General features: G+C 44.5%; 1 protein-coding gene across 1 annotated transcript in view; it reads left to right on the forward strand.

Moving 5' to 3' along the window:
• adck1 (aarF domain containing kinase 1) overlaps nucleotides 1–17233 on the forward strand; it is a 100410-nt gene extending 83177 nt beyond the window's left edge. Inside the window, exons 10-11 of the mRNA XM_057344472.1 lie at nucleotides 10714–10907; nucleotides 16599–17233. Coding sequence (XP_057200455.1) covers nucleotides 10714–10907; nucleotides 16599–16767 — 363 coding nt within the window. The 3' untranslated portion in view covers nucleotides 16768–17233. The remainder of the gene's footprint in view (nucleotides 1–10713; nucleotides 10908–16598) is intronic.
• The last annotated feature ends 657 nt before the right edge of the window (nucleotides 17234–17890 follow it).

Consider the following 17890-nt stretch of genomic DNA (forward strand, 5'->3'; position numbering starts at 1 on the left):
ATATATGCAGAGAGTTGTGGGGGCATACGGGTTGGATGTTGCAGAAGCGCTTTAGGTCATAGACCTAGTGGCCCGTGTCCTATTTTAATCCCAAAGCCCCTCGCTCCTGCTTGCTGCTGTCGGCGCCTGTAAATCCCACCCAAGCGATAGCATACTTAAATCCACTTAATTTAGCACCTAATCCCCCCACCCCTTTCTAAATTTTTAGAGATGGAGATTTAAGGATTAGTGGATAAATGGACAGGAAAATGGAGCTTGCACATGTTTTTCAAGTCCGAGTCACAGCCCGGCAATCAGTTTATTAACACAGTATTGCTGCTGAAGTACACCGAATGGCCAGATTTTTTTTCCAGCCAAGAAACCAGGATGATGTCTGGGAATTGTCTTTGAGGCAACTGGTCTAGCATCCAACTGGGAGTTCCAGTGGCTTAGGGAGTGAGGGAATGTTAGGGATGTTGATACCGTGACCTGCTTTGCCGCTTAGTTGATTGGCAGAGAGTGACGAAAATCCTGTCAGGTGTTCTAACAAATGGCTGGTCGGACAGTTTTTTCACTCGGATTTGTTAAGGTTTTAACCGTCATGTCAGGCATTAATCTAAAAAGATTTATTCAGTAGATTTAAAGGGATAGTTCATCCAAAAATGAATATTCGGTATATCATGATTCACCCTCATGTCATTTAAAACCTGTATAGGACTCTTTCCTCTGCATAACACAAAAAAGATATTTTGAGTAGGGATGTAACGATTCACTCAGCTCACGATGCGATGCGAGTCACGATTCTGATCTCACGATGCGATTTATTCACGATTTACTCACGATTTATTTTTACAAAATGAGTTGAAACAAATTAGAAATGAACAACTTCCCTTGCATTATTTCTTAAATGCTTCACGTTTCTTTGTATAATAAAATTTCAAATAACAAAACTAAACTGCAATTTTATAACAAATTAATAATAGAAAAAGTCTCTTTATTATAAACAAACTAATACTGTCTGAGCTTTTCTTGGATTTTTTTGCATTTAAGAAATATCAGCATGTCCACGTTTAGATTTGCAGTGAAAATAGCGGCCCCTGCTGTTCAAAAAATGTATTGCGATTCAGTTCACACCTCAACCGATTTGAATCGTCACTCATTATAACCGATTTTCAACCGGCTCACGGTGAATCGTTACATCCCTAATTTTGAGAAATGTCTTAGTGGTTTTATGTCCATACAATGAAAGTAAATGGGGACCGATGTTGTTTGGTTACCAATGTTCTTCAAAAAACCTTCTTTTGTATTCTGCAGAAAGTCATACAGATTTGGAATGAGATGAGCGTGAATAAATGATGAAAGAACTTTCAATTTTAGGTCCACTATCCATTTATGGCATGTGTAAATAATACTCAACTCTATTACAGTCTTATCTCAAGGATGTTATATTCAATGCACATACGCTACACATTTTCCTCTGATGTCCGCTTATAAAGTAAGTAATGATTTTAAATAAAAACAATAATATGTTAGCTTAACGCTACCAGTTTCCTTTCTCTGACCATTAGAATTGAACAGGCTTTTTTGCTGCTGCTGTACCTTTTACAAATTCCTAATGTACAGTATATGACATAAGTTGAAGATTACTATTAGCTTCGTACTTTTATATTTATGCACTTGGCAGATGCTTTATTCAAAGCAACTTACAGTGACTTCCCAGAAAAAAATCATATTTTACATGACACGTCCTCTTTATTCTTGCTCCTCCTTTCCTTTTGGGCCTCCTTTGGGTCGGTGCTCTTGTCCCATCTTGCTGCTTGATACCGAAAGACTCCTCTTTTCCAGAGACATGTGTTTGGCATGGAGTCTGCTCTACACCTGTCAACAGCTTGTTGTGGGCCTCAGGCTGCTGGGGGTCTTCATGGGTCTCTGCAGGCCCCAGACATGTCTCTTGGCTCTAGGCCCTCTCAGGATAGATTAGCCCTGGGGTAGAGCGGAGCCAGACACAACCAGGTTGATGCCAACCGTGGCAGCCGTGCCCATGTGAGAGCATCAGGAACCACACACGATTGCCACCAGACGGCCAATCCAGAGGTCACAGAAACAATTGGGCCCTTATTATGGTGGTGTATTATTTTAGCTTAGTATTACAATAGAATCATACAGGGAGACATATTTAATTTAGAGGTTCAGTATCCTTTATGACTCATTATGGCTTCGCGGACACCTGCACAATGGGGTTATATAAGTTAAAGAGAAAATGTGATTGCTTTCTGCCCCACTTCAGTTCTCAGAAGTGTAGAGTTGGTTTTCCAAATTGCAGTGTAGTTGCAGGCAGTAGTATACCAATGGATTTTTACTTTAATTTGTTATAAAATGTGATCTTAAAACTAAGCAAGTTACAGCGGTAGACATCACAGCTCCATTCAATCAGTGAGAGAATCACAGTGTGTCTTGTTACGGTCTTGGTCGGGTTGGGGTTTCATCTGCACGTGGGTTGTGTGTGTGTGTGTGTGTGTCACAGTACATGAATATGTGTAAATGGTATTGTTACGGTCTTGGTCGGGTTGGGGTTTCATCTGCACGTGGGTTGTGTTGTTATTGTCGAGCACGTGGTGAGCCGCTGGCTGACTGCGTGCTCGGTGTCTGCGTATTTCACCCCGCCCTCGTGTCTCCTTAGGCTTTCCCGCACTGGTGATTTTCCACTCCACACCTACACGCCTGCTGTCACGTTACTCATTAAGCACTCGTTCCCGTAATTACTCCACACCTGCCAACCCTTTCCATCTCGTTATTTTCCCCCCTTATATTCTCTCAGTGTATCTTGTCTGTTGTCTGATCGTTGCTTGTAGTAGCTTTTGGTTTCAGACTGCCCCAGACGTAGCTGCGGCTCGTCTGTAGAAGTTCTTTTCCTTAGTCGTGTCACAGTCTTGGTTTTCTTCTCGCCTGGTCAAGTTAAGTCTTCCTCTCTCCTGTTGTCTTGTTTTTTGTCCCGTGTCCCGGCAGCTCTCACTGGAATACTCTACCTCTACCCACGGCGGGCTGCTCTCCGCAGACGGAGTTCTGAATCTTCTTCTGGTCGTCTTCATCCGCCCGGTTCTCAGCGCGGGTCCCGGGTCGAGTGTGGTCCCAAGATACTTCCCTCCCAGCCACAGTGTCGGGGACCTGTCCTCAGCCCGAGTCGCCGCGGTCGTCCTATTGGGGACACAAGTTCTTACCACCGCGGACAGCACGTCCGCGGTTGGGATTGTTATTCACCTTTTGTTGCCGGTTGTCAAATAAACTACTTCGGATTCTCACCGCATCTGGGTTGCCTTGTTTTTCTGTCATGACAGAACGATCAGACCAGATGCACGACCCAGCGGGACAGGATCCGCTGCGAGCGGCGTTACAACAGCAGGGAATTCTGCTGGGACAGCAGGCGTCCCGTCTTACTGCTGCCGCCCAGGAGGTTGACGCGCTTCAGGGACAGGTGACGGCATTGCAACACCAGGTCTCCGAGCTGCTACGGGGAGTCGCACATGCTGGAGGGGTCCAAAGCCCTCTTCCTCACGGAGTCTCGAGTGATCCGGAGCCGCATGCTAACAGTCCTCCCATCTATGACGGTGATCCCAACTCCTGTCGGGCGTTCCTTTCCCAATGCTCTCTGGTGTTCGCACTCCAGCCTCGCCGGTATGCCACAGAGGAGACCCGGATCGCTTTTGTCCTTACCCTGTTGACCGGGCGAGCTCGTCAGTGGGGAGTAGCTGTTTGGGAGGCCCAGGACTCATGTTGTCGGTCGTTCCGGGAGTTCCACGCGGAGATGACCAGCTTGTTCGATAGGTCGGCCCGTGGTGATGAAGCGGCCGCCCAACTCTCCCGTCTCACTCAGGGGAGAGCCACCATCACGGATTACGCAATCCGCTTCAAGACCCTAGCGGCTGCGTGTGGGTGGAATGCCGGGGCGTTGCGCGCACGGTTCCTTGACGGCCTCAACCCAACCATCTCTGATGAGATCGCCGCGCTCGATCCACCCCGGGACCTGGAGGATTTGATCAATCTCTGCCTGAGGATCGAGAGCCGGATTAATGCCCGCCGCCGCCGACATGCTTCACCTCTCGCCTGGCGACGCCGTGATTCCAGCCGGGATGATAGCCGGAGCTTCAGCCGAGAGACCTGCACTACACGCCAGCCACCGCCTGAGTCCGAACCCATGCAGATCGGGCGTTCACACCTCACGCCTGCCCAGAAGCAACAACGTCTCGCGGAGGGGCTCTGCTTTTACTGTGGGAAGGCGGGACATGGCGTCACTCACTGCCCGGCAAAAGGCAACGCCCATCCGTAGAGCGGAGAGTACGGGTGGGCGCCATCACAGATTCCTCTCCATTTCAGCGCACCATGCTGCCGTTCCGTCTCACCTTCGGCCTTACTACTCACACTGGAAGGGCCTTAATTGACTCTGGGGCCGAGGGTAACTTTCTAGACGCGGCCACGGCTCGAGCGTGGGGTATTCCTTCGGTTCCCCTGCATCCACCCATCTCTGCCGTGACGCTGGCGGGACTGCCACTTTTCACCGTCACTCACACCACTCCTCACGTAAGCTTATTTCTGTCGGGTAATCATTGTGAGAAGATTAGGTTGTACATCCTCGATTCCCCCACAACCCCATTGGTATTGGGGCATCCGTGGTTGTCACAGCATAATCCTCACATTGATTGGGTTAACACTTCTATTTTAGCGTGGAGCCCTGCTTGTCATGTGTCTTGTCTTGGTCCTGCTCCCTCTCCTGTGTCTGTGTCTCCTATGTTGCAGGTGGATATCGCTGACTTGACCGGGGTTCCGGAGGAATATCATGTTCTGCGCTCCGTGTTCTGCAGGTCCCGTGCGACGTCCCTTCCTCCTCACCGTCCCTACGACTGTGCCATTGACTTACTCCCGGGCACTTCTCCGCCCAAGGGTCGGTTATTTTCCCTTTCGGCTCCGGAAAGAGAGGCCATGGAGAAATATATCCGCAGTTCGTTGAATGCCGGGCTCATCCGTCCCTCCTCCTCGCCAGCCGGTGCGGGGTTCTTCTTCGTGCAGAAGAAGGACGGCTCCCTACGCCCTTGTATCGATTATCGAGGTTTGAACGAGATAACGGTAAAGAATAAATACCCCTTACCCTTAATGTCGTCTGCCTTCGAACTTTTACAGGGAGCTCGGGTCTTTACTAAGTTGGACCTCCGCAACGCATACCACCTGGTTCGCATCCGCGAGGGGGATGAGTGGAAGACGGCCTTCAACACACCTTCGGGACACTATGAGTATTTGGTTCTTCCGTTTGGACTGACCAATGCTCCGGCCGTCTTCCAGGGCCTCATTAATGACGTGCTGGGCGACATGATTAATCGTTTTGTCTTCGTGTACCTGGATGACATTCTGATTTTCTCCTCTTCTCCCCAGGAACACACCCAACACGTCAAAGAGGTTCTCCGGCGTCTTCTTGAGAACCAATTGTTTGTCAAGGCGGAGAAGTGCGAATTCCACTCCGATACGGTTTCGTTCCTTGGCCACGTGATCTCACCTCGAGGCATCGAACCGGACGCTGCTAAGGTTAAGGCTGTCGCCACATGGCCGGTTCCTGACTCTCGTAAGGCTCTGCAGCGGTTCTTGGGATTCGCCAATTTTTACAGGCGTTTCATCCGGGGTTTCGGCCAAGTGGCCGCACCGCTCACGGCGTTGACCTCCACCAAGATCTCGTTTGGTTGGAATTCACTCGCGCAGGTAGCCTTCGATAAACTTAAGTCCCGATTTATCTCTGCTCCTGTGCTCTGTTTTCCAGATCCTGATCGACAGTTCATTGTTGAGGTCGACGCTTCCGATGTCGGAGTTGGCGCAGTCTTATCCCAGCGTGCCAGTCATGATGGGAAGGTGCATCCCTGCGCTTTTTTTTCCCACCGCCTCAGCCCCGCCGAACGGAACTATGATATCGGCAACAGAGAGCTGCTGGCGGTTCGGTTAGCCTTGGGGGAGTGGCGCCACTGGTTGGAGGGAGCGACGCAGCCATTCTTGGTCTGGACGGACCATAGGAACTTGGAGTATGTCCGTTCAGCCAAGAGACTGAACTCACGTCAGGCCCGCTGGGCGCTATTCTTTGGCAGATTCTGCTTCACCCTGTCGTACCGGCCTGGCTCCAAGAACACCAAGCCGGACGCTCTCTCCCGCCTGTTCGAGGGACCAGACAAGGGGAGAGTCGTCGACTCCATCCTTCCCCGGGAGAGGGTCGTCGGGGCTCTTGTCTGGGAGATCGAGCGGTGGGTGGAGGAGGCCGGTCGCGGGGTGCAAGCGCCAGAGGAGTGCCCGGCGGGTCGGCTGTTCGTTCCCGTCTGGCTGCGTTGTGACGTCCTCCAGTGGTGTCATTCCTCTAGGCTGGTTGGCCATCCAGGGATTAAGGGAACCCTGGCGTCTGTGTGCCAGCAGTTTTGGTGGCCGTCGGTCACCAGCGATGTCAGACAGTTCGTGTTGGCTTGCCCGGTCTGTGCCCAAAGCAAGACTACGCGTCGTCGTCCCCCTGGTCTGCTACGTCCCCTTCCCATTCCCTCCCGGCCGTGGTCTCACATTGCCCTGGACTTTGTTACTGGCCTTCCCCTGTCTAGAGGGCACACTGTAGTTCTCACGGTGGTGGACCGTTTCTCCAAGGCGGCCCATTTTATCCCTCTTCCCAAGCTCCCGTCCTCCCGGGAGATGGCTCAACTGATGGTGGACCACGTCTTCCGCCTTCATGGCCTGCCGGTTGACGTCGTGTCCGATAGGGGTCCTCAGTTCATCTCTCGGTTTTGGAAAGAGTTCTGTCGACAGATCGGGGCCTCAGTGAGTCTGTCGTCAGGTTTCCACCCTCAGACCAATGGGCAATGCGAGCAAGCCAACCAGGAACTCGGACGGAGACTCCGCTGTCTGACATCCAACAATCCCAGTTCCTGGAGCCAACAGCTCTCGTGGGTGGAATATGCTCACAACTCCCTATCCTCTTCTGCCACAGGTATGTCCCCATTTGAGTGCTCTTTGGGTTATCAACCACCTCTGTTTCCCTCCCAGGATCTCGATGCTGCGGTTCCCTCAGCTCTGGCGTTCGTCCGGCGGTGCCACCGGATCTGGACGAGGGCCAGAGTGGTTTTGGCCCAAACCTCCTTGAGGACCAAGACAGCGGCCGATCGCCATCGGGTTTCTCCTCCTACCTATGTGTGCGGTCAACGGGTATGGCTCTCTACTAAGGACCTTCCTCTCCGGGCGCCTTCCCGTAAGCTGGCGCCCAGGTTCATTGGGCCATTCCGGATCGCCAAGGTGGTTAATCCAGTGGCCCTACGGCTCAAGCTTCCTTCGCATCTTGGTCGAGTTCACCCTGTATTCCATGTGTCCAGGGTTAAACCCGTAGTCTCCTCCCATCTTAACCCGGCCAGTTCCCGGCCCACCCCCCTCCTCCCCGACTGGTGGACGGCATTCCGGCATATACCGTCAGGAAGTTGCTGGACATCCGCCGCCGAGGCAGGGGCTTTCAATACCTAGTGGACTGGGAGGGTTATGGCACTGATGAGAGATCGTGGATTCCGTCACGGGACGTGTTGGACCGGTCGTTGATCGTGGACTTCCACCGGAGTCGAGGTGAGCCCCCTCCCTAAGCGCCTGGGGGCGCTGGTAGGGGGGGGGTACTGTTACGGTCTTGGTCGGGTTGGGGTTTCATCTGCACGTGGGTTGTGTTGTTATTGTCGAGCACGGGGTGAGCCGCTGGCTGACTGCGTGCTCGGTGTCTGCGTATTTCACCCCGCCCTCGTGTCTCCTTAGGCTTTCCCGCACTGGTGATTTTCCACTCCACACCTACACGCCTGCTGTCACGTTACTCATTAAGCACTCGTTCCCGTAATTACTCCACACCTGCCAACCCTTTCCATCTCGTTATTTTCCCCCCTTATATTCTCTCAGTGTATCTTGTCTGTTGTCTGATCGTTGCTTGTAGTAGCTTTTGGTTTCAGACTGCCCCAGACGTAGCTGCGGCTCGTCTGTAGAAGTTCTTTTCCTTAGTCGTGTCACAGTCTTGGTTTTCTTCTCGCCTGGTCAAGTTAAGTCTTCCTCTCTCCTGTTGTCTTGTTTTTTGTCCCGTGTCCCGGCAGCTCTCACTGGAATACTCTACCTCTACCCACGGCGGGCTGCTCTCCGTAGACGGAGTTCTGAATCTTCTTCTGGTCGTCTTCATCCGCCCGGTTCTCAGCGCGGGTCCCGGGTCGAGTGTGGTCCCAAGATACTTCTCTCCCAGCCACAGTGTCGGGGACCTGTCCTCAGCCCGAGTCGCCGCGGTCGTCCTATTGGGGACACAAGTTCTTACCACCGCGGACAGCACGTCCGCGGTTGGGATTGTTATTCACCTTTTGTTGCCGGTTGTCAAATAAACTACTTCGGATTCTCACCGCATCTGGGTTGCCTTGTTTTTCTGCCATGACATGTCTAAAATGGAAAGTTGAACCCACCTGCCATCACATCCACCTCACCTGCTCTTGTCAATTCCGACGCAGGAGAGCTCAGAGCAGAACATAGTTCAAAGGGTGTCATCTCAGACCATATGTGCTGTAACCCCATTGTTTTATGTCAATGGCGTTAGCGAGTTATAAAGATTGATAAAGGTGATCAAGATTTCTAACAGTTTGGAACAAAATAGATGCATTTGATAAAACATTTTAATGGATATTTATTTATAGCCACAAAAAAATATGTTTCACACTATCTCACCATAAAACCATTTACAAGTTACACAGACAATTGAAGACTATTTTCTTGTGCTTTTCTCAGAGGCACATCTTGTGGCATTTTAACTTAGCAACCCAGATCGAGTAGGCAATGTTTTTCATAAATTCTATTCTAGTCTCTACACATACTAACATTTTTTTTTAAAAGTGGTCTATATATATATATATTAAGTATCTTCTGTGGAAGTCTCAGGACCATAAAATGTTGTTCAGTCATTATTTGGTCCGAATGCAATGATAGGATTGGCCACTTGTGTGGTCCAGGTTTGATTCGCCTTGCAAAAACGATATGTGCCGAAATAATACCTGGGAGATGACCTGTTCTGTAAAAGTACAAATAAGTCATCCTGCTACTCAACGCTGACAGAGAGTTTGTACATGGTTTGTCCCTAGTTTGTCCACATTTTAATCATTTTCTGTAATCTAATCAGATACCGGTAGACAGTGTTAGTGATTTAGTGGTGTATCCACCAAACAGCCTTTAGTTTTTTTACATTTATTCATTGCATATGAACATACAGGTACATAAAAATTAGAGAAATATAATATTGGACACCAGTACACAGAATTCATAATGGAAATAATACATTAAAAAACGGTTATCAAAAACAGCCAGAAAAAGACGAAATAAAGAAAACACGACAAAGCACACAAATTACTTTGCAGATAATATTCGAAGCCCTTGAAGCTTTTCAATTTTTTCATTTATACAACATTACAATATTAACAGAGTTGACCAATGAAAACGCTAGATACGTGAGTCACGGCAGTGGGGCGTGGTTTGCACTTAACTGGTTTGGGGGGGAAATCATGCACGTAACAATAAGCTAACCAAACCTCAAAAAGTTAAAAAGTAATTGTAAATAGGTTGTTTACATCCCTTAATACTGTCATTTTATGTGCTTTGTAATATTGTTGCACGGGTGAATGAAACCTGAGGTAGTTGATATGAGGTTGACATGAGGAGGCGTGGCTTTGGTTAGAGCTGTGAGGGCAGGGTGGGATCTGTCCCTTTCATGCTTTTAAAGCTAGCTTACTATTGCTAGCCGCTACGAAACTGCCTACGCTTCCTTTAACCACTACTAGACTGTTAATTTTTTAATATATTTTATCTGAATTCTGTGTTCGACACAACATTTTTACAAATGCTCTAGAAGGCCTCTTAAACGCTTGCATTGTTGTTTTTAATCTAAATGCACATTGTCCATCTTAACTGCATTGTTTCTTACGACAATGTCTGTTTCAGGGACTAATTGAGATTTATTTGCCTCAAAAGTTTGTGATTATTAAGTGTGAATTGTGATTTTTAATCACTACTGGTCAGATTATTAGTTGATTGATGGCAATTGACACTTTTGTCAAACCCCTGATGAACTAATGTGTAGAGATTTCTACAGCTGAGCTAACAGCAAGAATTCTCTGTTCGTTTTTTCAATGTCTGTGTATTTTGTGTTCATTATTGTGCCGATTCTCTCATTGTTTCTGTTTGTCATGTGTCACAGTGACGTCAACAAAATCCATCTTTTCCAGGGGGGAGAAGGGGAGGTCTTCATGCCTGATTACTAATAAAAATTTGCCGGGAGTATCAACTCAGGGGGCTGATGTTGCTGAAGTGACAGAGCCAAAACAGCTCATCTTCACAGTCGCAGTTTCAAGCACTTAGTTTCTCAGTTGTCTGTGAAATAAGCTACTACGTTTTCCATTTGCACACCCCTCTCCCTCCTCCTCTGGCACTTGCATGCTCTTCTCTTTACTCTGACCCCTAAAACTGAATATTTTAGTGGCTTGTTTTGATGGGTGTGCACTTAGTAAGGTCAGGCTGAGCATCGTCTCTGGCGTAATCCAGTAAACTTTACATACATGAACAGAAGTGTGTTTAAATAAGTGCTTTTATCGCTTTAATATTAAAACGCTGTCTCTTCTGGTTGCCTTGTTACTGTAATGAAATCCTCTCACCTTGTGGCTTTGTTTTGCTCGACAGGATGTGGAGATCCGTACGAACGCGGCGCTCTACCTCCCTCAGATCAGTGAGCTTCTGAACAGAGTTCCCCGGCAGATGCTCCTGCTTCTGAAGACCAACGACCTGCTGAGAGGCATCGAGACCATCCTGCAGACCCGAGCCAGTTCCAGCTCCTTCATCAACATGTCCCGCTGCTGCACACGTGCCATTGCCAGGTACAACACCAGAGACTGTCTTCAGACACCATTCTGAATGGGTTTTGAATTATGTAGTATCTCTCCCAGACCTGTCCTAATATTCCCTTATATATTACCCTGAACATGGTATTTCTGTGGTGAAAGTGTAGTCACCATGTTTTTATGGTGTATGGATAACCATTGGCAAAACTATGGTTTTACTATAGTAACTATCCGCTTGTTAAGCCTGACCATCTACGGAAGGTCATATACCGTTTCCGGTCCAAACGCTCAATAAGATGCTACAGGCAAACAACAAAAAATGCTAATATACACTCATGGCGAGCTATAAAATTATCGGAAAAAACGCGAACCTAACCTTTATCTTCGTAACGAAACCCCAAATGGCCAGTCAGCGATTTATTTTTCATAATTTATTCAAATATTGATGTCTGAGATTCCGTGAGCCTGGTGACTGTAGTGTATACTTTGAGTCAATACATGTTTCGAGTAAACAGTGCTCATAAACAGCTGTTTAAGCTATAGCCCAGCTTGAAATGAATAGATGCTTGGACCCGAAAAGGTTTTCTTTACATCAAGACTTAACAACCGAATAGTTTATCCATAAATCCTGTATAAATTATTGATTTTATTTAATTATTTATATAATTATATAATTTCAATAATCAATATAATTATTGAATTATTTATTTGATTGAAACAAAAAAAATGTTTACTATAGTAAAACCATAGTTTTACGATAGTTTTACTATAGTAAACGTTTTTTTTGTTTTAACTGTAGTAAACCATAACACATTTTTATATATTTATAAAAATACACAGTAACCCTAGACATATAATACATGTTCTCTAGTATGTGCAGTATGGAAAGGTATAGTATATTACACCACAGTAGAGAACACGTGGTGTAGTACATATTCCAGCTTATGTATGGTATGGTATGGTGGTATGGTGTAGCCTAGTATAGTACACTATAGTGTAGCCTGGTGTAGTAAAGTACAAAATATTATACCCTCGTAAAGTACAGAATAGTATGCCCTCGTGGAGTATAATATGGAATAGTATAGTCGTGTACAGTACAGTATAGCATAGCATAGTATAGTAGCCTATAGTTTAGTCCGGTATGGCACAGTACAGCCTATTGCAGTATATTAAAGAATAGAACAGCCAGGGGTATAGTATGATATACTATAGCCTAGTGCAGTATATTACAGAATAGCATGGCCTTGGGTAGTACACTAAACTAAACCCATAATGAAAACACATAGAATCTACCTGATGTTGTACGTCCACCTCACCACTCACACATTTTAAAAACATGCAAAACGTGTTGCATGGTTTTTGCACCTGACCTGTTCTCAAAGCATCGGTCTGTTCTGTCTGTTCATCTCTGCAATGTCTGCTTAGAAGCTTAACTCCCTGATGTCATCTCAGCGCTCATAGACAGTGTCATTTCTCTCACACCAGTAACCCATAAACACACCGCAGGAAATCCTGTTCATGTAAGAGGACACAGCGAGGCCTCACAAAACACTTAAATGCATCTAGACACAGTCGCGCACACAAACGTTGGACTTCCACCACCTTAAAATGCTAGTGTGTGAGCGGAGGCCACTGTATCGTACTGTATTGTACTTTCCACAGGAGTGAGCGGTGATCATATTGATTTATTCGCACCATTCTAATGAAGAACAAGACGATTGGGGGAGAAAATCGTTGGGATTTGAAGGAGGGCTCCTGACGGGTGTCAGAGGAAATACGTTGAGATCTGCTGGTAAAGGATTTTCAGAGCGGTACCGAAAGAAAGAATCACCCAGACATGAAACTCGATGTCGTCTGCCTCAACGCATCTTTATTAAAACCAAATGGCAGCAAAGTGCGGAATCTAAAATCCATTACCCATTGGCGTGCTCACAGACGCAGCAGAAAGAGTAACATGGACCTAGAGAGAATTAACTGGACCATCACACTGATTTAGTTTGATGTGAGCAGAAATGTTTGCAGTGTCATCAATTACTGCGAGTTGGCGTTTCACAAGCTGAACTTTGGAAATCGTGCCATTTCAAGGAAATTAATATTCTGTCATTATTGATTCACTCTTAAAACACTGTTGTTTTTTATTCAGTGGAACACAAACGTTCAATTTGTTTATGTCTTTGAGTTGCAAACAGGACAAAAAATACCACAAAATTATCATAAAAGTAAATGTAAAATTCCCAATGATAATAAAGTCTCACTGCCAAGTATTACTTCCAGCCTCACTGTACAAGTGACTAATCCACTCCATGTGATCGCAGTTCTGGAGGCGTCCATGTGCTTTTAAAACACTTAATGATGGAGGGGGAAATTAGAAAAAAAAGGAAAAAAGTATTTTTCTTTCATAGGCTCAGCCTTTTAAACAGCTGAGGTTAGATTTTCCTCTTCTGTAATTATCCTTCATTTAAGCGCTCAGGTTGATGGGGAGCAGGCGTTGAGCCAATCCGTGCACTGTCTCTGCTTGTAATGGGGGATATAAGTGGTTGGATTTCTGTCCTCAGTCTGTCACATTGAGTTCAATCATTGTGCGGACAACAGTTTGAAGCTGCAAGAATTGTTTTAATGTCAAGCTCTTGTAGCATGAATATAGCACAGTACAGTATGATGAACTATTTATTGTTATACTATTTTATTGTAAAAGTGTGACAGGCATTTCTTAATCATTTGTGTTTTATGTGCTAGACTTCATGGGTTTTCTTTGTAAGAAATAAATTTGGAAAAATGTCAGATCTCCCCCCCCATTTACTCCCATAGTAGGGAAAATAAATACTATGGGAGTCAAAGGGGGGCGAGATCTGACATTCTTCTAAATATCTTCCTGTGTGTTCAGCAAAACAAAGACATTTATACAGATTTGGAACAATCTGAGGGTGAGTACATGAAGTATCCCTTTAAGGCGAATGTGGTGGTCTTTTTACTGGTTTTGCTCTGGTCCAGTCTTGAATAATTTGTTTACCAAAACAAGATCACATGGATGCTCATAATCGCTAACATATATCATATTAATGCAGAGCCTGGATAGTTCATTAAGTGATTATCTCAATTAAAGCAGAGTTGTTCGTTATTACTGGAGTATGAAGATCTCTCTCCCTGACTGAGTAACTTAATCAGAGCATCAGACTACTGTATCAGATCACAGGAGTTCTGCATTAAAAGACTTCATCATAAATTTATGAATATATCATTACAAATATGATCAGATCAGCACGTACATTCACAGTCCGTTTCATGCATCAATACCATTTGTGATCAAATCTGTATAATATATAAAGCATCTGTTCTAGGATACTCTAGTACATGTTATAGTCTTGTCATAATGGTATTTACAACATAAATATGTTTATCAGTGTTTCTCTCGACTTGTCTGCCGTCTTAATTTTTTCCACTAATGAAGCGTCCTTCGTTTTAAAAACGTGCTGCATATTTGCTGGAGTAAACATTCATAATTTTCTCAAATTTAATGTCAGCTACAGAAATCATTCGTTGCTTCTACAATGTTTTCTCATTCTCAAGAGACTCTTTCACCACCAGCAGAGTTTTTTAAGTTGCCAGTAACCGCCAGCCTTTTTGGATCATTCACAAAGCTTTCATTGAATATTTTATTGTATGACTATGCAAACATGTCATTTATATTTAAAGAACAGCTCTGCTGTTAAACCAAGAAATAGCATTTTATTATAGCCTCAATCTTTTTTTTTATCAACACCTGAATGTGGGTTAGTTAATAAAAAAAAGCAATATTTTCATCAACAACAGAAAACAAAGATGTTTTTTTAAACAAAGATGTTAATCAAAACATAGTTCGAGTATTCGCTTGTTTTTCAATCTGTAGATGCTATACTCTTTGAGAAGATGCGTAACAGCGCCCCATACCCTATAACTAAAAATATTAGAAGTTGGAAAAACTTGTCCATGGCATGGAAACATTGTGTCATAAATGATAGAAAATGAGAAATGAGTTAAAAAAAAGTAAAAGAATCCTGCTTGTATTTACGACTTTATAGTGGCATTTTAATTTTTTTCGGACAGTACTTGAATGCACTATGAGCTCATCACAGTGCATTCTGGGATTGTCTTCTCTGCGAAGGACATGCATTTTACATTTACATTTTTATGCATTTGGCAGACGCTTTTATCCAAGGCGACTTGCATTGCATTGTACTACACATTTGTTTCTGACTATGTGCAATCCACTGGGATCGAACCCATGACCTTGGCGTTGTTAACGCCATGCTCTAAGCCACAGGAAAGCTATGCAAATGTTGCTTTACAAAGTATCAGAGCTTATACAGACATTACATTTAGATGCCTTCCTACCTTCATGTTTTTCTTGTTTCACAGGCAGCCTGTTTGATTGGTTGGATGTGTGAGGTGTAATGTGTAATGAGAAAGTCTGCAAGTGCATGCTGGCTTCACCTGTCACTGTCTGTCCTCAGCTCTCATGGACCAGCAGAGACTGTAAGGTCTCTGGCTGAACGGGGTTAATAATTCATGACCTGCAGCTCTGTGACGTCCTCTATATCTCGCGATAAAATATTCAGCTTAGATAATTCAAGCGACTGCAAGTTATGCAACACTACAACTACTCTAAATGTTTACACACCATCCAAAATGAGTACTTGGCAAGTGCCACTGCATGTTCAGGTTGTAGGCACGATAGTCTGACCCTTTGCCGATTTAGGTCACGTAAGCACTTACAATACAATCTCTCTTTGTCTAGGACATCTAAAGTTTTTATTTATTTATGTGGGGACATGCCTGTCTCATCTTTGATATGATGCTGACATAGTGACCTGCGCTGTTTGCCTCAAAAATGCAAGGGAAAACAGCCCAATCATTTTGTGTAGATAGGAATTGAAAGGACAATTCAAAATATTGTGGTAAGAAATATTTTTGGCTGGGAAATGTTCGAATTTCTTCCGGATTTGGCAAGTGTAGAAAAAGGTTCATTTGGGCACTGTCTACACCGGCGAGCATGTAAACGTTGATATTTTCGCGAGGTTTTTGGCAACATAAGACAGGTGACAAATCGTGACTGATTCCTGGATTCCCATAAATCCCTGCTCTCCGTTTGCAGCCAATATTCTGTTCATGGTGTCAGTTGGTCCTGTCGGATGGTAGAAATGAGGCCGCCGTCTGACACCTCCTGTCTGACACAGCAGATACGGTCTAACGTGTCAAACTTCTCCAGCTTAAACGGAAATCTCTGTACAATTAAGATACTCTTGAGATCAGAAGCGGATTACTAATTACTTTCTATATCCTACATCAACCTTGATTAGTTAGGTGATTCAAGGATAGGCACGAAAGGGCTCTTTTAATTCATTCAAATAAATAATATTAAACTACACAAAGTACTCTTATTAACTGACCGAAGTATTACAAATGTGAGAATTATACACGAAAGCACCGATTTTAAAGTTAGACTTTGAATTTTGATGTCAATTCCACTATTACACACAGACATATATTATACAAAGTATTTAGTTTAATTACTTCAAAAGTAACTGTAATTAAATTACAGAAAAAATAAGAGTAATCCCTTACTTTACTTTTTCAAGGGAAAAGTAGTTAAATTACAGTAACTAATTATTTAGTAACTAGTTACACCCAACACTGCTGTCTATCCTCTTCTTGTTCTTCACTTCTTTCCTGTGTTTATCTCTCTCTTAGACACCAGAGGGGTAAAACCAAGTCCAGGAGCAGGCGACTGCAGATCTCGCTGTCTGAGCGTTGGGCTCTGTGCCAGATAGGCCTGTATGAACTTATGTTGTGGCTCCGCAGCTCTGCGCTGGCCAGATGGGTGTACTATCTCATCGGCTGCCTTCCGTGCCCAAATTGAGACGCTGGTGTCATGCCATGTCACCCTGGCCAGTCCCCTTCTGAGCTACACAGTGATTGAACTCTGCACACTTCACAGTGCATCATGTTTATTCATGGACCTTTTTAATGATCATTGTGTCAAATGAACAAAATGGACTTTTAAACAGGTTTTAGTAGTGCACAGACTTCATTGGTTCATATAAAAGTAAAAGAACAAGTGACAGAATGGTCATGTGATCAGTATGTATTAGAGCCAATGGTCACTCCATGCTTGCCTTCCGGTTATTTATTTTGTTTCTCAGTTGCTGTATGTACAGTAAATATGCAGTTTTACGGTATCCCAAACTTGTGAAGTCCTTTATGGAAACCGCATTGAGCTGCTTTGTGTATGTTCTCTAGATCTCCACAGATTTAAAGGGATAGTTCACCCAAAAATGAAGAGTTTATTTGCAAAAAACAAATAACTCAAAGTAAATAAAATAAAAAATCATGTTTTTTATTATGTTATCATGTTTTTATTGTGTGTTTTTTTGTGTTAGCTGTATATTCTACACCGGACACGGCGCGATGCGACGTGACAAAAGACAATAAAACGCATTAGAATTGCAGTGTAACTGTTAACAAATGGGTAACATGTATTTCAGTCACATATTATTTCAGAGTGGCTAAATCAATCAAAATCAAATTACATTTTGGGAAAATTTATGAATAACCTCATATTAAACAAAAAAACTGAAGGAATATCTTTAGTTAAATACAAACTAAGCTCTATCAGCAGAATCCGTGGCATGTGCTTAAAGTTTAAATCAGTTTACAGAAGCAAACTAATTTGTTCCTTTATGTTTTAAATATTCCACTGTGGCTTGATTTTGTTTGTTTGCAAAATCAAAATGATTTTTCTGTACTAATATTCCTTATGCAACATTTTTCTGTGGAGTGCATTGCAACCAAAATCGAAGCTTGTCACCGAGACATGTTTCAGGTGGAGAAGTGAATCTCCCAGCCGACCAAACGTTCATTCAGACGGCAAGTGTTGCATCTGCTGCTCTGTTCTCTACCTGGTTATCCCCTTTAGGTGTGACTGATAGAGAGGCCACAGGAATGGCTGCTGTGTCTGCTTCTCCCAGCCTTCAAGCCAGCAG

Source organism: Triplophysa rosa, linkage group LG10 (assembly GCF_024868665.1).
Source record: "Triplophysa rosa linkage group LG10, Trosa_1v2, whole genome shotgun sequence".
In the NCBI taxonomy this organism is placed as follows: domain Eukaryota; kingdom Metazoa; phylum Chordata; class Actinopteri; order Cypriniformes; family Nemacheilidae; genus Triplophysa; species Triplophysa rosa.